The following is a 25,219-nucleotide window of genomic DNA, read 5'->3' as shown; positions in this document are numbered from 1 at the left end:
AACTGACAGAGTTCATCTTAATGTTAAAGAAGTGACCATGATGAGTACTGACTGGTGGTGCAATGATGCAGGAAAAAAGCTTGTTCCTGGGTAGGGCGAGCAGGGGGCTGAGAATTTGTCCCAGGGAGCCTGGGAAGCAGAACTGTCTGAGCAGAGGCTATACTCTTGTATCAGACTTCCTTTACAAAAACAATTAAAAGATAAAGTGAGAATTTCCAGATGGGGACCACAGAATATTATGCCTTAAGCACCAGGTCCCATCTGAGTACCGGGCCCTCTGTGGCTGCACTGGTTACATACCCATAAAGTAATCTCTGGCTACAGACTTTTTCTTTCTCTTCCTATGGTCTTCCCTTTTGTGTCTTCTTCCTCCCTCCATCTTTCCTTTGTCTAACAATGGTTTTAAATAACTTTGACCAATTGTTTATATTCTATGGCATGCCTGTCCTTAGAAGTCAGCAAAAGCTTACTTAGGTGACTTAGGAGTCACCTAAAGCTTAGGTGAGCTTTCACGCCTTTATCAACTTTTCTGTTTGTTTCACCTCATGCTAGTTAGACATATATCGAAGGAGTCTGAAATACATTTTAGATAGTCAAGAGACACTTTTCTTCAAAAGCAGTAGCCATTCAATAAGGAAAACAGAAGCAAAAAGAGTGTCAGCACAGCAATTCTTTTTTGTTTACCATTTCCTGGAAGAGTAAAGGAATTCAAGCTGTCAAGGTGGTTCAAAGGCCAAAACACCCTGTTCATAGTTTCCCCTCTTGGTGGAAGAAGAAGCATTAAGTGCAGATGGAGAAAACAAAACCCCTCTCTTCCTTTCACCTCGCTCGCCCCTGGGGTGGAGTCATTTTGGAAGTGGTAAACTGCAATAGTGGCTGCTGCTTCTGGGATCCTGCCAGCCAGTCCCAGGCAGCAGGTCTCTTGGCAGCCTCTCTGGATAGGTAAAGACAGACTCCACACCTTTCCTCTTTTCCTCCAAAATACCTTTTGTCCTAAATTCTCCAAACAATTCCTTGCCTCTATACCTGAATCTCACTTGTAGCACCATTGTTTGTATTTTACTTTTCTTTATAAGAATATCCTCCCAGGAATAATGGTGACAGCTGTGTTTACTGTGTGAACATCTGTGCCTGGCACCTTTCTAAGCCATTTCATGTACTAACTCATGAACAACAATCCCACAAGGTTGGTACTATTATTGTCCTCATACCGTAGAGGAGAAAATGAAGGTGTAAGGGATTAAGAAATTTGCCCTCTGTCACAGCTGAGAATGAGCAGATCCAGGATTGACTGTGGAGGCGTTGGACTTCACCACTATACTATTTTGTCTGTGATAAAAAGAGTGGTCTATTAATTTGATCCTGCATATTCATACTGGAGGAACTAAAGTGAAAACTGTTTAGACGACATCAGTACCAGTGATGTGTGCCTCGCCAACTGAGACCTCCTTTACAGTTAATCTTTGGGTACTTTAAGAGTTTCTGCAGTGGCTCAAGCCTGTAATCCCAGCACTTAGGGAGGCCAAGGTGGGCAGATCACAAGGTCAAGTGATCGAGACCATCCTGGCTGACACAGTGAAACCCTGTCTCTACTAAAAATACAAAAAATTAGCCAGGCGTGGTGGCGGGCGCCTGTAGTCCCAGTTGCTTGGGAGGCTGAGGCAGGAGAGTGGCGTGAACCTGGGAGACGGAGCTTGCAGTGAGCTGAGGTCGCGCCACTGCACTCCAGCCTGGGCAACAGAGCGAGACTTCGTCTCAAAAAAAAAAAAAAAAAAAAAAGAGTTCCTCCTAGTAAGGTTGCCAGGGTGTACCCTCAGAAGAATTTGAGGGAGCCCTACAGAACACTAGTTTGTAAGTCAAGGCCCTGGATCACTTGTCTCCTGGTGACAGAATTCCCTTCTTAATAATCTAGACTGTATGTCAGCCAAAAATATGCTTAGACCTGGGAGGTAGGAAAAGTCACAGAGACCAGGAGACACTAGACAAGAAGAAGTGGGACTGTGGTCCAGGTAGGTCCTTAGGAAGAATGGAGAGTAGGTTTACATTGGCTAGAAATGTTATTAAACAGAGCAAGGAACAATATTGTACATATCCTATTCTTAAGGAGCTCTAGAAATCTACACAGAACTGCCAGATGATGATTGTGAGTTTGTTTTTGTTGTATTTATTTATTTGCTTTTGTTCATGGGTAATCCATAACATTGCCTTCATGTATCCTGAAAATGATTGGGAACTGAGTCCTAGTCGTTTTCTGTTTACCCATCATGAGTGGGGAGAGTTGGGGAAGCCTGACTCATAAGAAGCCTTGCCAAGAAGAAAGTTGAGTTAATGTGTAATAATTTTGCTACAGGCAGATTGATAAAACAACAACAAAAACAACAACAACAAGATCTCAACATCCTAACTGTATACATTCTAGGTGACCTTCAAAGGAGTCCAGTGGGAGATTTAGGACTAGTTGGCTATTTGTTAACATATATCTAGGGAATATGTTCTATGGTGGCTTCTTCTTGGCAGAAACTCCAGTCTCCTTCCTTCTCTTGAACACTGGGATGTGTTTGCGTTGCTTGTCTTGTGATGGTGACCATATAAAGCAGAGGCCAGTGCTTTAGCCTCTGTGTTGCAGCCACTTATCCCTCCTAAAAGGCTGGGAGGTTTTGTGATGTGAGAAGATGATCCTGGCTTATCGGCTGGAGCCAGACATGTTAGACTAGAATGGAGACAAAAGGAAGATCTAGAGTCTATGCCATTGAATGTTTGAGGGTCTGGGGCTAACTAGAGAAAGAAACGTGCCCAATATCCCTGGCTTAGAATCTGGACTGCCTTCATGGTTAGCCCCTTTGGACCAAGCCTTTGGTTGCCCTGGACTCCAGAGGTTGCCAAGCCCAAAAGCCTGGGGCTGCCTCTCCTGGAGAGAAAGCAGAAGGTAGAAGTAGTGGGAGGGGATGAGGTATGGTGACCCTCTGCTGTTGAACTACTTCATTTCTTTTTTTTTTGGGACAAAGTCTCACTCTGTTGCCCAGGTTGGAGTGCAATGGAACCACCTTGGCTCACTGCAACCTCTACTTCCCGGGTTCAAGTGATTCTCCTGTTTCGGCCTCCCGAGTAGCTGGGATTACAGGCATGCACCACCATGCCTGGCTAATTTTTTGTATTTTTAGTAGAGATGGGGTTTCACCATGTTGGCAAGGCCAGTCTCAACCTCCTGATCTCAAGTGATCCACTCACCTCAGACTCCCGAAGTGCTGGGATTACAGGCATGAGCCACCGCACCCCGCCCAAACTACTTCATTTCATAGAGGTGCTAATGCTTAGTGGGAGAAAAAGTTTTTCATGCTTTGGTGTATAGAAAGGGTCTGTCTTGGGCTTCCAGCTGTCTGGCAAGATGAAGTCTCCAGGATATCCATGTGTTGTCCTTACTAAACCTATGCCTAGGAATCTTTCTGCTGAAATGAAGCCCAGCAAAGAGTAAGTCTCAACAAATATTTGCTGAGCAATAAATAAATAAATAAATGAAATAGACCTTACAAACTACGGCAAAGCCAAATAGGTTGGATTTTACCCATCCTTTTTGGCTTCTTCTCTCTCTTTTCCTCATTATCTTCCTCCATTCTCTACCTTTTCTTCTCTTTCTCTACTTGTTTTTACTCCTAGATGAGTCCCTGTTTTCCCTCATTCTACCCTCTCCCTTTCTCTCTACAACTGGGCACTGACGACCTGACATGTGAAAGCCACTTTAACTTAGGTTACCCTTCGAAGCTCCAGCTTCCCAAACAGGTCAGAGTCTTTGCTCCTAGGGTAATGGGGGTTAATTTCCTAAATCTGACTTTCTCATTGTTTACTCTGGACTTAGGCAGTTTGGTGGTTGTCCTCTTATCAAGTATTGGAAGCCATGTGGCCTGGGTTCCTGCCCGGGTGCTGGATGCACTTGGGCAAATGCTAAACTTTTGTACTAGTTTCCCTACCTAGGAACTGCAGGATTGGACTAAATGACCTGTGGTCCCTTCCAACTCTAAGCTTCTTTCACCTCATGAGCTGGATCCACTGGTATACAGTATTTAAAATTATACATTGGCATTTTGAATATATTGAGAGTTGAAATATATTCATGGGACTTTGACATAGTTCAAACAGTTGACCACAGATCAACTGTGAGTGTATGTGAGTGTGTGTGTAATTTCTTGCCCACATAACCACATATTGACAAAACATGAAATAATCATTTTATATTAGTGCAATTGTTTTCTTTCTAACCTTCCTTGAAAAGTATGCTGCTGAAGAAGATCCCAAGTAAACACATTTTCTAGTAAGTTGGGGAGGGAGCTAGTGGTGAAATTTGAGGGATGGTAGATGCTTGCCCCTCTTACTGACCAGCAGTGATGCCTAGAATTCATATTGCTAGAAACACTCCTAGTATTAAGGCATTGTACTCCTATAAGGCTTGGTTAAGTGGCCACTGTTATTCCAGAACTCTTCTTAGATCCATGAGAGAAGTTAGGTCACAGGGCAAGCAAGCTGCTGCCCCCAAATTGGAGAGACAGTCAGACAGGCAGATATAGGGACTCACAACATACTAGAGCAGAAACCTTTGAGGAAATCATTGCTACCTCTGCAGGGTAGAAAAATCCAAACTATAGTTAATGAATTGTCAAAGGCTCATTGTGGACAAATCTGAGAGTATAAACTCAGTGATCTAGTTACATTGGTTATGGGGTGCCAGGCTTTTGTGAATTTTACTTCCAGTAGCTCAACTGGCTTCTCACAGTATATAGCAGAGAAAAATTCCCATGGGCTTCTGGCAGGAGGATAGGGAAAAGGAACCTTTTTGAAATATACCAGAGCACTCTGTTCTTCTTAATAAAATCTGTCCTCAGGAGAAACTAGCTAACCAGAACCTAAACTACTGAGGTTTTATCAGAGCCTAACTGACCGTAAGGAAGGAAAGTGCTCAACTCCATCTAGCTCTAGCTTTCTACATGGGAGCAGAACAATACCCAATTTCAGCCCACTCTAGCTATCCTGTCTCACCTAAGAAGGGGAAAAAACATCCTGAGAAACACTTGGAATATTCACATTCCAGAGGCATAGTTTCACTAAAAGACAGGGACCAAATTGTAGGAAGATACAGTACATTTCTCTTCCCCCCATACTTTACCATTACATAAATAAGGGCTATTTACAGGAGTTCTCTTATCCACTACATCATGTCTGGCTATTGAGAAAAAATTATAAAGCATGCCAAAAGGGGAACAACACAGTATCTACAGAGCAAGCATCAGTTCCAGACATGGCAAGGATATGGGAATTGTCAGATAAAGAATTTAAAGCAACTGTGAATAATGTGCTAAGGGCTCTAAATGGATAAAGTGGACAACATGTCAGAACAGATGGGCAGTGTAAGCAGGAAGATGGAGATCCTAAGAAATAATCAAAAATAAATGCCGGAGATCAAAAACACTGTAATGGAAATGAAGAATGCCTTTGATGAGCTTATTAGTAGATTGGACACAGCTGAGGGAACAGTCTGAAAGCTTGAGAAGATCTCAATGTAAACCTCCAAAACTGGAAAACAAAAATAACAAAGACTGGAAAAAACAGAACAGAATATTCACAGACTGTGAGAGAACTACAAAAGGTATAACATACAGGCAATAGGAATACCAGAAGGAGAAGAAAGAGAAAAGGAACAGGATAAATATTTGAAACAATAATAATGACTGAGAATTTTACCAAAAAAATTGTTAGACACAAAAGCTCAGAGAGCACCAAGCAGGCTAAATGCCAAAAACAACAACAAAAACAACAAAACAAACAAACAAACAAAAAACCCTATGCCTAGCCATATTATTTTCCAATTACGAAAACCAAAGATAAAGAAAAAGTCCTGAAAGAAGACAGGGGAAAGGAACACCTTACCTATAGAGGAGCAAAGAGAAGGATTACATCTGATATCTCAGAAACCGTACAAGCAAGAAGAGACTGGAGTGAAATACTTAAAGAGTTGAGAAAAGCCTCCCATCAACAAGAATTCTGTACCTTATGAAATTGCCCTTCAAAAGTGAAGGAGAAATAAATACTTTCTTAGATAAACAAAAATTGGTAGACCTGCATTGCACTAGATGTTAAAAGTAGTTTCTTAGAGAGAAGAAAAATGATATAGGCCAGAAACTCTGATTTACATAAAGGAAAGAAGAGCGCTGAAGAAGGAATAAATGAAGGTAAAATAAAAACTTTTATTTTTTATTGTTAATTGACCTAGGAGATAATAGTTTGTTCAAAATACTAATAGCTACAATGTATGCTTATGCATCTATCTTTATATCTATATACATATGCATGAGCTTATGTAGGCTTATATATAAGTAAAATGAATGACAGCAATCATACTAGGGACAGGTGGAAGGAATTAGGATCATTTTGCTATTATAAAGTATTCACACTACCCGTGAAATGATATAGTGTTATTTTGAAGTGGATTTGGATTAGTTGTAAACATATTTTGTATACTTTAGGGCAACCACTAAAAAAGTAAAAAAGGGAGTATAACTAATACGCTAAGAAAAAAGAGAAAATGGAATAATATTAAATGCTAATTAAAACCACAAAAGGTGGGAAAAGAGTAGAAGACAAAAATAGGAACAAAGAATAGGGGCAGCAAATAGAAAACAGTAACAAATATGATCGATGTTACTCTAACTATATGAATAATCACTTTGAACATTAATGGTCTAAATGTACCAATCAAAAGACAGAGATTATCAGTGTGGATAGAAAAATAAGACCCAACTATATGTTGTCTATAAGAAACCCACCTTAAATATAATGACACACATAGATTAAAAGTAAATGAATGGTGAAAGATTTACCATGAAGACACTAACCAAAAGAAAGCAGGAGTAGCTATATATTATAATTCTAGACAGAGCAGACTAAAAAGCAAAGAAAGTTGTTAGGGATAAAGAAGGATATTACATAATGATAAAGAGGTGAGTTCTCCAAGAAGACATAATGATCCTTATGTACCCAACAACACAGCCTTAAAACATGCGAGGCAAAACCTGGCAAAGCTGCAAGAAGAAACAGATGAATCTACTTTATAGTTGAAGACTTCGACATCCCTCTATCAGCAATGGACATATCCAGAAAGCAGAAAATCGGTAGGAATGTAGTTGAACTTAGAAATACAATTAATTAATTGGATATAATTGACTTCTACTGACTACTTCATCTAACAGCAAAATACACATTTTTAACAAGCTCACATGGGAACTTCACCAAGATAGACCACAGTCTAGGCCATAAAACAAACCTTAACAAAAGTGAAAGAATAGAAATCATACAACGCATGCTTTCAGACCACGGTAGCATTAAACTATAAATCAATAACAGAAAGACAACTGGAAAATTTCTGAACATGTGGAGATTAAACAACATAAATAACACATAGTTCAAAAGAAGAAATCTCAAGAAAACTAAAAAAATACTTTGAACAAAAGGAAGATAACATCAAAATTTGTGGAATGTAGCAAAAACAATTTCTCAGAAGAAAATTTATAGCATTGAATGTATATATTAAAAAAGAAGAAAGATCTAGAATCAGTTATATAAGCTTACACCTTAGGAAGCTAGAAAAAGAAGAGCAAATTAAATCCAAAGTAAGCAGAAGAAAAGAAAAAATAAAAATTAGAGTAGAAATCAATGAAGTAGAAAACAAAAAATCAATAGAGAAAATCAATGAAACCAAAAGCTGGTTCTTTGAAAAGATTAATAAAAGTGATAAGCCTCTAGCCAGGCTAGAAAAAAACAGAGGGGCACAAATTACTTAATATCAGAAATGAAAAAAGGTACTTCACTACAGATCCCATGAACATTAGAAGAATAATGAAGAAATACTTTACACAACTCTATTTTCACAACTTGATAAACATATTTGAAATGGACCAATTCCTTAAAAGACACAATCGGCCGGGCGCGGTGGCTCAAGCCTGTAATCCCAGCACTTTGGGAGGCCGAGGCGGGCGGATCACAAGGTCAGGAGATCGAGACCACAGTGAAACCCCGTCTCTACTAAAAATACAAAAAATTAGCCGGGCGCGGTGGCGGGCGCCTGTAGTCCCAGCTACTCAGGAGGCTGAGGCAGGAGAATGGCGGGAACCCGGGAGGCGGAGCTTGCAGTGAGCCGAGATTGCGCCACTGCACTCCAGCCTGGGCAACAGCGTGAGACTCCGTCTCAAAAAAAAAAAAAAAAAAAAGACACAATCTACCAAAACACACACAAGGAGAAATAGATAATCTGAATACATTTATGTCTATTAAAGAAATTGAAAAGGCTGGGTGTGTGGCTCACACCTGTTATCCCAGCACTTTGACAGGCTGAGGCAGGTGGATCACCTGAGGTCAGGAGTTCGAGACCAGCCTGGCCAACATGGCGAAACCCCGTCTCTACTAAAAATACAAAAAATTAGCCTGGCGTGGTGGCAGGCACCTGTAATCCCAGCTACTGGGGAAGCTGGGGCAAGAGAATTGCTTGAGCCTGGGAGGTGGAGGTTGCAGTGAGCCGAGATCGCGTCATTGCGTCATTGCACTCCAGCCTGGGCGACAGAGAGAGAGACTCTGTCCCCCTGCTGCCGCAAAAAAAAAAAAAAAAAAAAAAAAAAAAAAGAAAAAGAAAAAGAAAAAGAAATTGAATAAATAATTAATAACCTTCTAAAATGGAAATATGAGGCCCAGATGTATTCACTGGTAAATTTTACAAAAATTCAAGAAAAAAATGACAGTTCTTAAATAATCTCTTTCAGAAGATAGAAGTGTAGGGAACTTCGGCGGAGCAAGATGGCCGAATAGGAACAGCTCCAGTCTCCAACTCCCAGCGCGAGCGACACAGAAGACCGGTGATTTCTGCATTTTCAACTGAGGTACTGGGTTCATCTCACTGGGGAGTGCCGGACAATCGGTGCTGGTCAGCTGCTGCAGCCCGACCAGCGAGAGCTGAAGCAGGGCGAGGCATGGCCTCACCTGGGAAGCGCAAGGGGGAAGGGAATCCCTTTTCCTAGCCAGGGGAACTGAGACACATGACACCTGGAAAATCGGGTAACTCCCACCCCAATACTGCGCTTTAAGCAAACAGGCACACCAGGAGATCATATCCCACACCTGGCCGGGAGGGTCCCACACCCATGGAGCCTCCCTCATTGCTAGCACAGCAGTCTGTGATCTACCGGCAAGGCAGCAGCGAGGCTGGGGGAGGGGCGCCCGCCATTGCTGAGGCTTAAGTAGGTAAACAAAGCTGCTGGGAAGCTCGAACTGGGTGGAGCTCACAGCAGCTCAAGGAAACCTGCCTGTCTCTGTAGACTCCACCTCTGGGGACAGGGCAATAACAAACGCAGCCGAAACCTCTGCAGACGCAAACGACTCTGTCTGACAGCTTTGAAGAGAGCAGTGGATCTCCCAACACGGAGGTTGAGATCTGAGAAGGGACAGACTCCCTGCTCAAGTGGGTCCCTGACCCCTGAGTAGCCTAACTGGGAATCATCCCCCACTAGGGGCAGTCTGACACCCCACACCTCACAGAGTGGAGTACACCCCTGAGAGGAAGCTTCCAAAGCAAGAATCAGACAGGTACACTCGCTGTTCAGAAACATTCTATCTTCTGCAGCCTCTGCTGCTGATACCCAGGCAAACAGGGTCTGGAGTGGACCTCAAGCAATCTGCAACAGACCTACAGCTGAGGGTCCTGACTGTTAGAAGGAAAACTATCAAACAGGAAGGACACCTACACCAAAACCCCATCAGTACATCATCATCATCAAAGACCAGAGGCAGATAAAACCACAAAGATGGGGAAAAAGCAGGGCAGAAAAGCTGGAAATTCAAAAAATAAGAGCGCATCTCCCCCGGCAAAGGAGCGCAGCTCATCGCCAGCAACCGATCAAAGCTGGACGGAGAATGACTTTGACGAGATGAGAGAAGAAGGCTTCAGTCCATCAAATTTCTCAGAGCTAAAGGAGGAATTACGTACCCAGCACAAAGAAACTAAAAATCTCAAAAAAAAAGTGGAAGAATTGATGGTTAGAGTAATTAATGCAGAGAAGGTCATAAACGAAATGAAAGAGATGAAAACCATGACATGAGAAATACGTGACAAATGCACAAGCTTCAGTAACCGACTCGATCAACTGGAAGAAAGAGTATCTGCGATTGAGGATCAAATGAATGAAATGAAGCAAGAAGAGAAACCAAAAGAAAAAAGAAGAAAAAGAAATGAACAAAGCCTGCAAGAAGTATGGGATTATGTAAAAAGACCAAATCTACGTCTGATTGGGGTGCCTGAAAGTGAGGGGGAAAATGGAACCAAGTTGGAAAACACTCTTCAGGATATCATCCAGGAGAACTTCCCCAACCTAGTAGGGCAGGCCAACATTCAAATCCAGGAAATACAGAGAACGCCACAAAGATACTCCTTGAGAAGAGCAACTCCAAGACACATAATTGCCAGATTCACCAAAGTTGAAATGAAGGAAAAAATCTTAAGGGCAGCCAGAGAGAAAGGTCGGGTTACCCACAAAGGGAAGCCCATCAGACTAACAACAGATCTCTCGGCAGAAACTCTCCAAGCCAGAAGAGAGTGGGGGCCAATATTCAACATTCTTAAAGAAAAGAATTTTCAACCCAGAATTTCATATCCAGCCAAACTAAGTTTCATAAGTGAAGGAGAAATAAAATCCTTTACAGATAAGCAAATGCTTAGAGATTTTGTCACCACTAGGCCTGCCTTACAAGAGACCCTGAAGGAAGCACTAAACATGGAAAGGAACAACCGGTACCAGCCATTGCAAAAACATGCCAAAATGTAAAGACCATTGAGGCTAGGAAGAAACTGCATCAACTAACGAGCAAAATAACCAGTTAATATCATAATGGCAGGATCAAGTTCACACATAACAATATTAACCTTAAATGTAAATGGACTAAATGCTCCAATTAAAAGACACAGACTGGCAAACTGGATAAAGAGTCAAGACCCATCAGTCTGCTGTATTCAGGGGACCCATCTCACACACAGAGACATACATAGGCTCAAAATAAAGGGATGGAGGAAGATTTACCAAGCAAATGGAGAACAAAAAAAAAGCGGGGGTTGCAATACTAGTCTCTGATAAAACAGACTTTAAACCATCAAAGATCAAAAGAGACAAAGAAGGCCATTACATAATGGTAAAGGGATCAATTCAACAGGAAGAGCTAACTATCCTAAATATATATGCACCCAATACAGGAGCACCCAGATTCATCAAGCAAGTCCTTAGAGACTTACAAAGAGACTTAGACTCCCATACAATAATAATGGGAGACTTCAACACTCCACTGTCAACATTAGACAGATCAATGAGACAGAAAGTTAACAAGGATATCCAGGAATTGAACTCATCTCTGCAGCAAGCAGACCTAATAGACATCTATAGAACTCTCCACCCCAAATCAACAGAATATACATTCTTCTCAGCACCACATCGTACTTACTCCAAAATCGACCACGTAATTGGAAGTAAAGCACTCCTCAGCAAATGTACAAGAACAGAAATTATAACAAACTGTCTCTCAGACCACAGTGCAATCAAACTAGAACTCAGGACTAAGAAACTCAATCAAAACCGCTCAACTACATGGAAACTGAACAACCTGCTCCTGAATGACTACTGGGTACATAACGAAATGAAGGCAGAAATAAAGATGTTCTTTGAAACCAATGAGAACAAAGATACAACATACCAGAATCTCTGGGACACATTTAAAGCAGTGTGTAGCGGGAAATTTATAGCACTAAATGCCCATAAGAGAAAGCAGGAAAGATCTAAAATTGACACTCTAACATCGCAATTAAAAGAACTAGAGAAGCAAGAGCAAACACATTCGAAAGCTAGCAGAAGGCAAGAAATAACTAAGATCAGAGCAGAACTGAAGGAGATAGAGACACAAAAAACTCTCCAAAAAATCAATGAATCCAGGAGTTGGTTTTTTGAAAAGATCAACAAAATTGACAGACCACTAGCAAGACTAATAAAGAAGAAAAGAGAGAGGAATCAAATCGATGCAATTAAAAATGATAAAGGGGATATCACCACCGACCCCACAGAAATACAAACTACCATTAGAGAATACTATGAACACCTCTATGCAAATAAACTGGAAAATCTAGAAGAAATGGATAATTTCCTGGACACTTACACTCTTCCAAGACTAAACCAGGAAGAAGTTGAATCCCTGAATAGACCAATAGCAGGCTCTGAAATTGAGGCAATAATTAATAGCCTACCAACCAAAAAAAGTCCAGGACCAGATGGATTCACAGCTGAATTCTACCAGAGGTACAAGGAGGAGTTGGTACCATTCCTTCTGAAACTATTCCAATCAATAGAAAAAGAGGGAATCCTCCCTAACTCATTTTATGAGGCCAACATCATCCTGATACCAAAGCCTGGCAGAGACACAACAAAAAAAGAGAATTTTAGACCAATATCCCTGATGAACATCGATGCAAAAATCCTCAATAAAATACTGGCAAACCGGATTCAGCAACACATCAAAGAGCTTATCCACCATGATCAAGTGGGCTTTATCCCTGGGATGCAAGGCTGGTTCAACATTCGCAAATCAATAAACATAATCCAGCATATAAACAGAACCAAAGACAAGAACCACATGATTATCTCAATAGATGCAGAAAAGGCTTTTGACAAAATTCAACAGCCCTTCATGCTAAAAACGCTCAATAAATTCGGTATTGATGGAACATACCTCAAAATAATAAGAGCTATTTATGACAAACCCACAGCCAATATCATACTGAATGGGCAAAAACTGGAAAAATTCCCTTTGAAAACTGGCACAAGACAGGGATGCCCTCTCTCACCACTCCTATTCAACATAGTGTTGGAAGTTCTGGCTAGGGCAATTAGGCAAGAGAAAGAAATCAAGGGTATTCAGTTAGGAAAAGAAGAAGTCAAATTGTCCCTGTTTGCAGATGACATGATTGTATATTTAGAAAACCCCATTGTCTCAGCCCAAAATCTCCTTAAGCTGATAAGCAACTTCAGCAAAGTCTCAGGATACAAAATTAATGTGCAAAAATCGCAAGCATTCTTATATACCAGTAACAGACAAACAGAGAGCCAAATCAGGAATGAACTTCCATTCACAATTGCTTCAAAGAAAATAAAATACCTAGGAATCCAACTTACAAGGGATGTAAAGGACCTCTTCAAGGAGAACTACAAACCACTGCTCAGTGAAATAAAAGAGGACACAAACAAATGGAAGAACATACCATGCTCATGGATAGGAAGAATCAATATCGTGAAAATGGCCATACTGCCCAAGGTAATTTATAGATTCAATGCCATCCCCATCAAGCTACCAATGAGTTTCTTCACAGAATTGGAAAAAACTGCTTTAAAGTTCATATGGAACCAAAAAAGAGCCCGCATCTCCAAGACAATCCTAAGTCAAAAGAACAAAGCTGGAGGCATCACGCTACCTGACTTCAAACTACACTACAAGGCTACAGTAACCAAAACAGCATGGTACTGGTACCAAAACAGAGATATAGACCAATGGAACAGAACAGAGTCCTCAGAAATAATACCACACATATACAGCCATCTGATCTTTGACAAACCTGACAAAAACAAGAAATGGGGAAAGGATTCCCTATTTAATAAATGGTGCTGGGAAAATTGGCTAGCCATAAGTAGAAAGCTGAAACTGGATCCTTTCCTTACTCCTTATATGAAAATTAATTCAAGATGGATTAGAGACTTAAATGTTAGACCTAATACCATAAAAATCCTAGAGGAAAACCTAGGTAGTACCATTCAGGACATAGGCATGGGCAAAGACTTCATGTCTAAAACACCAAAAGCAACAGCAGCAAAAGCCAAAATTGACAAATGGGATCTCATTAAACTAAAGAGCTTCTGCACAGCAAAAGAAACTACCATCAGAGTGAACAGGCAACCTACAGAATGGGAGAAAATTTTTGCAATCTACTCATCTGACAAAGGGCTAATATCCAGAACCTACAAAGAACTCAAACAAATTTACAAGAAAAAAACAAACAACCCCATCAAAAAGTGGGCAAAGGATATGAACAGACATTTCTCAAAAGAAGACATTCATACAGCCAACAGACACATGAAAAAATGCTCATCATCACTGGCCATCAGAGAAATGCAAATCAAAACCACAATGGGATACCATCTCAAACCAGTTAGAATGGCGATCATTAAAAAGTCAGGAAACAACAGGTGCTGGAGAGGATGTGGAGAAATAGGAACACTTTTACACTGTTGGTGGGATTGTAAACTAGTTCAACCATTATGGAAAACAGTATGGCGATTCCTCAAGGATCTAGAACTAGATGTACCATATGACCCAGCCATCCCATTACTGGGTATATACCCAAAGGATTATAAATTATGCTGCTATAAAGACACATGCACACGTATGTTTATTGCAGCACTATTCACAATAGCAAAGACTTGGAATCAACCCAAATGTCCATCAGTGACAGATTGGATTAAGAAAATGTGGCACATATACACCATGGAATACTATGCAGCCATCAAAAAGGATGAGTTTGTGTCCTTTGTAGGTACATGGATGCAGCTGGAAACCATCATTCTTAGCAAACTATCACAAGAACAGAAAACCAAACACCGCATGTTCTCACTGATAGGTGGGAACTGAACAATGAGATCACTTGGACTCGGGAAGGGGAACATCACACACCGGGGCCTATCATGGGGTGGGGGGGAGGGATTGCATTGGGAGTTATACCTGATGTAAATGACGAGTTGATGGGTGCAGCACACCAACATGGCACAAGTATACATATGTAACAAACCTGCACATTATGCACTTGTACCCTACAACTTAAAGTATAATAATAATAAATAAATTAAAAAAAAAAAAAAAAAAGAAGTGTAGGGAACTTCCTAACTCATTCTATCAGCCAGTATCACCCTAATACAAAACAAGACAAAGACATTACAAGAAAAGAAAACTATAGACCAATAACTTTCATAAAGATAGATGTAAATGTCCCCAACGACATATTAGTGAATAGAATCTAGCAACATAAAAAAAGAATTATACATCGTGGTCAAGTAGGATTTATCCAAAGTATGCAAGTATAGCTCAACATTTTCAAATCAATTAATGTAATCAACCACATCAGCAGGCTAAAGAAGAAGAATCACACAGTTGCATCAATAGATACAGAAAAAGCATTTGAGAAAATCCATCACTTATTCATAATAAAAACTCTCAGTAAGCTAGGAATAGAGAAGAACTCCCTAAACTTGATAAAGAGCATCTGTAGAAAACCTATAGCTAACATCACACTTCATGGTGAAAAATGAGAAGCTTTCCAACTAAGATCAGGAACAAGGTAAAGACGTCTCCTATCACAACTTTTCTTTTCTTTTCTCTTTTCTTTTCTTTTCTCTTCTCTTCTCTTCTTTCTTTCTCTTTCTTCTTTCTTTCTTTCTTTCTTCTTCTTCTTCTTTTTTTTTTTCAGGGTGTCACTCTGTTGCTCAGGCTGGAGTGCAGTGGTGTGATCTTGGCTCACTGTGACCTCTGCCTCCAGGTTCAAGTGATTCTCCTGCCTCAGCCTCCCGAGTAGCTGGGACTACAGGCATGTGCCACCACACCCAGCTAGTTTTTGTATTTTCAGTAGAGGCAAGTCTTTGCCATTTGGCCAGGCTGGTCTTGAACTCCTGGCCTCAAGCAATCCACCTGCATCGGCCTCCCAAAGTGCTGAGATTACAGGCATGAGCCACTTTACCCGGAGCCACAACCTCTTTTCAATATTATACCAAAGTTCTAGTTAATGCAATAAGACAAGAACAGGAAATAAAAAGAATGCTGATTGAGAAGGAGGAAATAAAACAGTCTGTTTTTAGATGACATGACTATCTATGTATAAAATCTGAAAGAATAGACAAAAATAGCTTTGAAACTAAGAAGCAATTATAGCAAGATTTCAGGATATAAGCTAATATACAAAAGTTGATCATTTTTCTATAAACTAGCAATGAACAATAGAATTTGAAATTAAAAATACAATACCATTTACATTAGCACCCCTCAAAATTAAATACTTAGGTACAAATCTAACAAAATATGATACAAGAGCGATATGAAAAAATCTACAAAATTGTGATGAAAAACATCAAAGAACTAAATAAATGGAGATCTTCATATGGTGAGGGTAAGAGCAAAATAAAAATTATAAAAATAAATAAATAAATGGAGAGGTATTCCATGTTCATGGTTAAGAAGACTTAAAATTGTTAAGATATCAGTTCTTCAAAACTTGATCTATAGATTCAATATAGTCCCTATCAAAATACCAGAAACTTATCTTGTAGATATCAACAAACTGATTCTACAGTTTATATGGAGAGGCAAAAGACACAGAAGAGTCAACAAGACAGTGGAGAAGAACTAAGTTGGGCAACTGACACTACTCAACTTTAAGACTTACTATAAAGCTACAGTAATCAAGATAGTGTGATATTGGCAGAATAATAGACAAATAAGTCAATGCAGCAGAATGGACAGCCAAGAAATAGACTCACATAAATATAATCAACTGATATTTGACAAAAGAGTAAAAGCAATACAATAAAGAAAGGTAGTTGTTTCACCAAATGGTGCTGAAACAGCTGGACATCTACATGCAAAAAAATAAACCTAGACACAGACCTTATACCTTTTACAAAATTGACTCAAAACTGATCACAGACCTAAATGTAAAACCTAAAATTAGGCCAGGCGAGGCGGCTCATATCTATAATCCCAGCACTTTGGGAGGCTGGGGTGGGAGAATCGCTTGAGTCTGGGGGTTCAAGACCAGCCCAGGCAACATGGTGAAACCTCATCTCTAAAAAAAATACAAAAAATTACCTAGGCATTGTGGCATGTGCCTGTAGTCCCAGCTACTCAGGAGGCTGAAGTGGAAGGATCACTCGAGCCTAGGAGGTCCAGGCTGCAGCGAGCCGTGATTATGTCACTGCAATCCAGCCTGGATGAGACAGAGTGAATTCTAAAATTACATAAGAATTCCAGGAGATGCTCTTTCCCTAAGTGGCCTGAGCTAATCTGTGAAAATGGTTCGCTATTCACTTGACTGAGAGAGTCCCACAAAATCATGCAAATCGAGAGGTTCAAGTCTTAGTGTTCACTTTAAGAACACTTGTGAAACTGCCCAGGCCATCAAGGTATGCATATATGAAAAGCCACGAAGTATCTGAAAGATGCCACTTTACAGAAACAGTGCGTACCATTCTGATGTTACAATGGTGGAGTTGGCAGGTGTGCCTAGGCCAAGCAGTGGGGCTGGACATAAGGTCGGTGGCCCAAAAAGAGTGCTGAATTTTTGCTGCACATGCTTAAAAATGCAGAGAGTAATGCTGAACTTATGGGTTTCGATGTAGATTCTCTGGTCATTGAGCGTATCCACATGAATAAAGCACCTAAGATGCGCTGCTGGACCTACAGAGCTCATGGTCAGATTAACTCATACATGAGCTCTCCCTGCCACACTGAGATGATCCTCACTGAAAAGGAACAAAATGTTCCTAAACCAGAAGAGGAGGTTGCCCAGAAGAAAAAGATTTCCCAGAAGAAACTGAAGAAACAAAAATTTATGTCACAGGAGTAAATTCAACATTAAAATAAATGCAATTAAAAGTAAAAGAAAAAACGAAAGAATTCTAGGAGATAACAGGAGCAAAATTTAGATGACCTCGGGTCTGGTGATGACTTTTAGATACTGAAATAATAATCCATGGAAGAAAAAATGGATAACCTAGATTTCATTAAAACCAAAAACTTCTCTGTGAAGGACACTGCCAAAAGAATAACAAGATAAGCCCCAATCTGGAAGAAAATACTTGCAAAAGACATGACTAATAAAAGACTATTGCCAAAATATGCAAATAACTCCTAAAACTCAACAGTAAGAAAACGAACAATGATTTTTAAATGGGCTGAAGCTCTTTATAGATAGCTCACAAAGAAAATTTGCAGATGACTAATATAGCCCATGAAAAGATGTGCCACATCATATGCCATCAGAAAACACAAACTAAAACAACCCTGAGATACCACAGTGCATTGATTAGGAAGGCTAAAATCCAGAACACTGACAATACCAAACACTAGAAAGAATAATGAACAACAGGAACTCCCATTCACTGCTGGTGGAAATGCAAAATGGTACAGCCACTTTTGAAGACAGTTTGGAGACAGAGTCTCACCCTGTCGCCCAGGCTGGAGTGCAATGGTGCAATCTTGGCTCACTGCAACCTCCGCCTCCCAGGTTCAAACGATTCTCCTGCCTCAGCCTCCCGAGTAGCTGGGATTACAGGCACCCGCCACCATGCCCAGCTAATTTTTGTATTTTTAGTAGAGACAGGGATTCACCATGTTGGTCAGGCTGGTCTCGAACTCCTGATCTCGTGATCCGCCTGCCTCGGCCTCCCAAAGTGCTGGGATTACAGGTGTGAGCCAATGCGCCCTGTCAGTTTGGTAGTTTCTTACAAAACTAAACATACCCTTACCATAGATCCAGCAATTGTGCTCCTTGATATTTACCCAAAGGAACTGAAAACTTATGTTTACACGAAAAGTGGCACACAGATGTTTATAGTGGTTTTATTCATAATTGGCAAAGCTGGGAAGCAACCAAGATGTCCTTCCACAGGTGAATGGATAAATAAACTTTGGTACATTCATACAATGGAATATTAATCAGTGCTAAAAAGAAATGAGCTATTAAACCATGAAAAGACATGGAGGAAATGTAAATGCATATTACTAGACAATTTGAAAAAGCTACATACAGTATAATTCCAACTATATGACATCCTGGAAAAGGCAAAACTATGGAGACAGTAAAAAGATCAGTGGTTTAGATAAGTGGATTAGGGTAAGGGTGGAAAGAATAAGGGGAGCTCAGAGGATTTTTAGGGCAATGAAGGTATTCTGCATGATACTTTAATGATGGATACCTGTCATTATACCTTTGTCCAGTTCCACAGAATGTACAATATCTAGAGAGAACCTTATGGTAAACTATGGACTTTGGCATTGATGACCTGTCAGTGTAGGCTATCAATTGTAACAAGTGTACCACTGTAGTGGGAGATGTTGGTAATGGGGGAGGCAATTTATTGTCAGTGGGGTGGGGGTGGGGTGGGCAGAAGATATTAATAGGTGACATATTTCTGCAATTTTCCTCTCAATTTTATTGGGAACTTAAAACTGCTCTAGAAAACTAAAGTCTTTTTTTTTCTTTTTTTTTTTTTATTGTACTCTAAGTTCTAGGGTACATGTGCACAACGTGCAGGTTTGTTACATATGTATACATGTGCCATGTTGGTGTGCTGCACCCATCAACTCGTCAGCACCCATCAACTCATCATTTACATCAGGTATAACTCCCAATGCCATCCCTCCCCCCTCCCTAGAAAACTAAAGTCTTTACTTGAAATGTTTTTTTCTATAGAGAGAAAGAACCCAATAAGCCATTAACCCCATTGGCTTGAGATGAATAAATTTATTGGACTGAATTCAATGAACTCCTCTTTAGGGACCTACGGTTTACAAAGCTCTGTTCTGGGTGTTAAGAGACATTTGGATGAATAAGGCACGTTGCCCTCAGGTCCACAGTCTAGAAGGGAAGACACAGGCACCTCACCAATTTTAACAAAGTCCTAGAAGTAACACGGAGGGAAGAATTTGGAAAGGGAGCTCAACAAAGAAGGTGACACTTAATTGGGCTTGGAGAAATAAGACAGAATAAGCAGATATTCTGCAGGCAGAAGGAACAATGCAGCGAGTGCAAGAAGAAAGAAATATTTCCCCCAAATGGAAGAGCATGACAGCGGGGGAGACAGAAGGAATCTTTATGATGGATTGTGAGGGTTACTAATATTCCAGTGTGATTAGAGCCGAGATTACGTGAGCTAGAGAGAAAAGGTCAGGGGTGGGGAGGCAAGGACCAACAGTGACCATAATTGTTTTGGTATAAAAAAAGCTATGTTGGTACATGTCTTTGTGATTTGTTGGAAAAGCCCTGTAAGAACAGATTGGAAGGCCAAGTGTGGTGGTTCATGCCTGTAATCCCAACACTTGTGAGGCCTGGGTGGGAAGATCTCTTGAGTCCAGGAGTTCAAGACCAGCATAGGCAACATGGTGAGACTCTGTCTCTACTTAAAAAAAAAAAAAAAAAAAATTAGCCAGGCATGGTGGCGTGTGCCTGTAGTCCCAGCTACTAGGGAGGCTGAGGTGGTAGGATTTCTTGAGCCCAGGATTAAACTTAGTTTACCCAGTAGGCCTACTATTTCAAATCTTTACTGCTTTGTTTATTTTGGTGAAATACAAAGGCCTTATTATTTCAATGAATTATAGCTTTAAATGTGATCTCATTATATGGTCCAAGAGAAAAGCAGGAAATTCAGAAAAAGGAATAAACGACAACGGGAAATAGACTCATTCATATGGAAAAACTCTAAAAGGAGCACAATGCTAGCCCTGTGTTATAAATGAACAAGAAGTCTAAAGAAGGCAAGTGTAATAATAATTTCAGCTGACATTTGGAATTACCCTCAGTCTTTGCAGTGTAAATGGCAGAGTACACCACTTCTGAATTCTACTACTAACCACAGGGGAGGAGAATGCACAATTCCTCCAGAGCCGGGGTTCTTAGCCTTTTGTGGGTAGTCACTGTTCCTCATTGAGGAGGTCAAGAAAGTTGTGGACTCCTTCCTTAGAAAAATGAATGCAAACGTGCTCACACACCATATACACAGTATTACATACAACTGTAGGGGTTCTAGAGGGACCTGTCTTTTTAATCTTTTTACCTCCAATGCAAGACACGTAGTGGATGCTCAAGAAGTATTTATTTAGTGATTGAGTAAATAAATGAACAAGGCATTATGCTTATACAATCACGGTCAAAATAAAAACATCTCCAATAGTAGGTAAAGTATTAGCATCCATTAATATGAATTCATTTGTCATAGTGCTTCTAAATCCTAGCTGCATATCACAGCCTTCTATGGAAATGAAGGAGCTTTAAATAATGTATGTGTGGCTGGGCGTGGTGGCTCACGCCAGTAATCCTAGAACTTTGGGAGGTTGAGGCAGGCGAATCAGCTGAGGTCAGGAGTTCGAGACCAGTCTGACCAACGTGGTGAAACCCCATCTCTACTAAAAATACAAAAATTAGGCGGTCGTGGTGGTGCATGCCTGTAATTCCAGCTACTTAGGAGCCTGAGGCAGGAGAACTGCTTGAACCCGGGAGGCAGAGGTTGCAGTGAGCCAAGATCGCACTATTGCACTCCAACCTGGGCAATAGAGCAAGACTCCATCTCCAAAAAAAAAAAATATATATATATATATATATGTGTGTGTGTGTGTACGTGTGTGTGTGCACACATGCACACACAGTTTTTTTTTAAATAGAGATGGAGTCTTGCTCTATTGCCCAGGCTGGTCTCGAACTCCTGGTCTCAAGTGATTCTCCTGCCTCAGATTCCCAAAGTGGTGAGATTATAGCCCCAGCCCCAGCCAATACAGGTGTATTTTTTTATGAGCCCACGGTCTCACTGCATTACACAGCTTGGTCTCAAATCCTGGGCTCAGGTGATCCTCCTGCCTCAGTCTCCCAAGTAGCTGTGATTATATGCACAGGCCACTATGCCCAGTTCCAGTTTTGAAAAATATTGATGGCTGGGCCCCACCCCAGAACAACTGAATGAAAATCTAAGAGGTGAGGCCTGGAGGACATGAGTATTGTTTAAAAGCTCTTCAGATTATTCCATTGTGCAGACAGGGCTGAAATCAATGTAGTATAGGCTAAAAGCTGTGACATTTAGTAGAGACAAAGAATATGGGAGCTTCCAGGTAGCTGAACACACGGAGGTTTCTGGAGGGTGGCACGCCCAGAGAGGGCATGGAAGCTCCATGCCTGTTCCCCCATACCCTTGCCCTACCTGTCTTCATCTGCATCCTTTGCTATATCATTTAACAAACTGGTAAACATAAAAAAAGAGAAAGAATATGAAGTCATGGGTATAATAACTAAGTTTCCATGGAGACAATCGGGAACCCTAATAAAAGTGATCATCTTGTCCAATTACATAGTACATTACATATCACTATCATATGCACGGTCTCATTCTGACACCAAAGATACCCTTATCAGTTAAGCCAAGCAAGTGTTGACCTGCCTCAGATCAAGCCCAAGTCTGTTAATGCAAACTAGATCTTCAGAGTTGAGTAGGCTGTTCTTATGATTTTGCCAAAGTGCCTCTTAAAGGATAAGAACAGGGATTCCCGGCTGGGCGCAGTGGCTCATGCCTATAATCTCAGCATTTTGGGAGGCTGAGGCGGGAGGATCACGAGGCCAGGAGTTCAAGACCTGCCTGGCCAACATGGTGAAAACCCGTCTCTACTGAAAATACAAAAATTAGCTGGGCATGGTGGTGTGTGCCTATAATCCCAGCTACTTGGGAGCCTGAGGCAGGAGAATTGCTTGAACCAGGCCCCGGGAGGCAGAGGTTGCAGTGAGCGGAGATCGCACCACTGCACTCCAGCCTGGGCTACAGAGCGAGACTCCATTTCAGAAAACAAAACAAAACAAAACAAAACAAAACACAGCGATTCCCACCCTGTGAGGGCTCAGCGGGGGTCTGGGAATCTGTTGTTTTACAAGCACTGCTGGTGATTCCATTGTGAGGCCAGGTCTCAGACAGCAGCTCTACAGTGGGGCTGGGATGGTGGAAGGGGGATGCATGTCAGTCAGAATTACCTGGGGAGGTTTTTCAAAATGCACATGTATCCCGGATCTAGGGAATCAGAACGCAGTGGTGTTGATGTGACTATATAGAAAATGCCTGCTTCTGGTGCCACTTTCATCTCAGTTGAGAACCAACACATGGGGAGCTTCCTGGCAGCCCAGCCAAGTTCCTCTGTGGCCACTGGGTGACCCCTGAGCAGCCAGAGGCCAGCCCCAGGGCATGGAGTCCTGGGCAGAGACTGGCAGCGATGGTAGCAGGGCAGGTGATTAGATATTGAAAGTATGTAGGAGGGTGCTATGGGCAGGTGGAGATGACAAAACAAGCCTTGCTTACTGCATAGCTTTGCAGAGAAACTGGTGCAGAGAAACTGAAGCCAAGGTTGGAGGGACGAAAACAGAGCAGTTTCCAGATCACTTCTGTTTTCCCCTTACATCAAGCACACATGTCAGTCCCGAGAGTCCCAGGTGCCCACTTCTGCTGTACTTGGCACATGGAAATGCTGACTGAAACCAGAGTCAGGGCAGCAGAAACTATTCTCACAGGGTCCTGGCAGCAGTTCAGACAGGTGCCCTTTCTGGGCCAACAGAAATCAACTGTGGGGGTGTCTGTGCTGAAGACAGAGATGGGCTGGCAAGTTTATGGAAAGGATGCACGGTACTGCTCTCCTTGAAAAAAGGAATAGATAACTTTTAGTTAATCATTCCACTTGAAAATAGAAAAGCACTCTGTTACACATTAGCGATTATTATTCTTTCACCTTATTCTCGGTTTTGTCCTCTCTGGACAATAGATTTCTTGAGCCTATTCTGATTTGTCTGGGTGTGTGTACTGACGTGGACTCCCTGACGTGATAGTGTTGCAGGGTCAGGAGCCACTACTTTCACTGTTGGGTGGAGAATTCAGGATCACCTGAAATAACTCTGCTGGGGAGGATTTGGAAGCAAGAAGAGAATCAGAGGGTCACGGTTCAAAGACTTTGAAGGCATTTTCCCAGCAATTCTTTGCAGGTTTACTCTGGGACACAGCAAGCCGGTAGCAAACATTGCGATGGAGAGAGAAAGAGAGACAGTGAGAGGGCTGTGTGTGTGTGTCTGTGTGTGACACCCAAGGAAGGCTCTGCTTGATATTCTGTAACTACCCTGCTTTGCATCTTGGCAGGGTTTCTCTTCAACAAGTGGTGGGGCTGAATGAAAGGCTGAAACCTCCATCTTTAAAGTTTGACCTACTCAGAAAATTGTTAACAGTGCTTTCCACCATTTAAACCTGAGACCAGTCCACTGGTCAATTTCTCACCTGGACTGCCCAGTGGAGAGCCGTTTTAAAGTCTTTATCCACAAGGGTGGGGTCTGCCCCCTTCTTCAGCAGCATTTGGGTGTGTTGAGGCTGGTTGTGGAAAGCCGCCCAGTGGAGTGGTGTCATTCCCTGCAAAACAACAGTCAGAGAGGACAGAGATGAGCACAGGCTCCCAGGAAGAAAACTGAACTCACACTTTCTCCTCAGGCTTAGGGGCCATCACCAGATGCATTGGTTGTTTCCTGCTAGTTCATTCATTCATTAATCCGTTCATTCAATAGACGTTTATTGCGCTTCTGTTTTGTGCCAGGCAAGCAGGTGTTCAGGATACAGAAGTTAATAAGATAAATGAGATCCTTACCCTCATGGAAATTGCTCTGTGGTAAAGGAAGATAGATACTAAATGCACAAAAACATGTCAAACAATCTTCCAGATTGATAAATATTAGGAAGAATGCACATGGGATGCTGGTGAGAGAGTAATCAAGGGTGGAGGGACTGTTCTAAACAGACCTCTGTGAGAAGAACTGGAGGAAGAGGACAGCCAACACCAAGCACAGAGGCAGAGAGTAAGTTAAAGGAAGGCCCCTGTGACTGGAGTGCAATACCCCACCACCAGGGCAGGGGTGCTGTCTGTTTTCCTCTATCTCTAATGCCTAGACTAGAGGCTGGAGAAATAGCTGTTGAATGAATGAATGAGGTTGGAGGGGAAGAGAGCAATGTGAAATGAGGTTGAAGAGGGAGGCAGGGGCTGATCCTGGGAGGGTGGGATGGGGGATAACTGTCTCTGCATAAGGCATTTGGATTTTATTCTAATTCAGTGGAGAGACAATGAAGGATTTTAAGCAAGTATTGGCATGATCAGATGTACACTGTTTAGAAGAAATCACTGTGGCAGCTTGGAGAACAAAGCTGGATGAATGAATGGTGAATCCCAGCTTCTTTCAGAGTGCAAGGTCACATGGGTTAGGTGTAATTTAACAGTAAGTGAGCTTATGCTGAGAAATGGTGGCCAAAAAGAGCCAGCGTTATTTGAGAGTATATATGATGAA

The 25,219-nt window shown here is 41.4% G+C and overlaps 1 protein-coding gene across 2 annotated transcripts in view; it reads right to left on the bottom strand.

Moving 5' to 3' along the window:
• LOC105499398 (ankyrin repeat domain 55) overlaps nucleotides 1-25,219 on the bottom strand; it is a 139,135-nt gene that overhangs the window by 29,743 nt on the left and 84,173 nt on the right. For both annotated transcript variants that reach the window (XM_011771949.2, XM_071098908.1), the window contains one exon: nucleotides 24,168-24,296. In XM_011771949.2, the coding sequence (XP_011770251.2) occupies nucleotides 24,168-24,296 (129 nt within the window). The remainder of the gene's footprint in view (nucleotides 1-24,167; nucleotides 24,297-25,219) is intronic.

The sequence above is a fragment of the Macaca nemestrina genome, chromosome 6 (assembly GCF_043159975.1).
Source record: "Macaca nemestrina isolate mMacNem1 chromosome 6, mMacNem.hap1, whole genome shotgun sequence".
Taxonomy (NCBI): Eukaryota; Metazoa; Chordata; class Mammalia; order Primates; family Cercopithecidae; genus Macaca; species Macaca nemestrina.
This window is presented reverse-complemented; position numbering and strand designations above follow the sequence as displayed.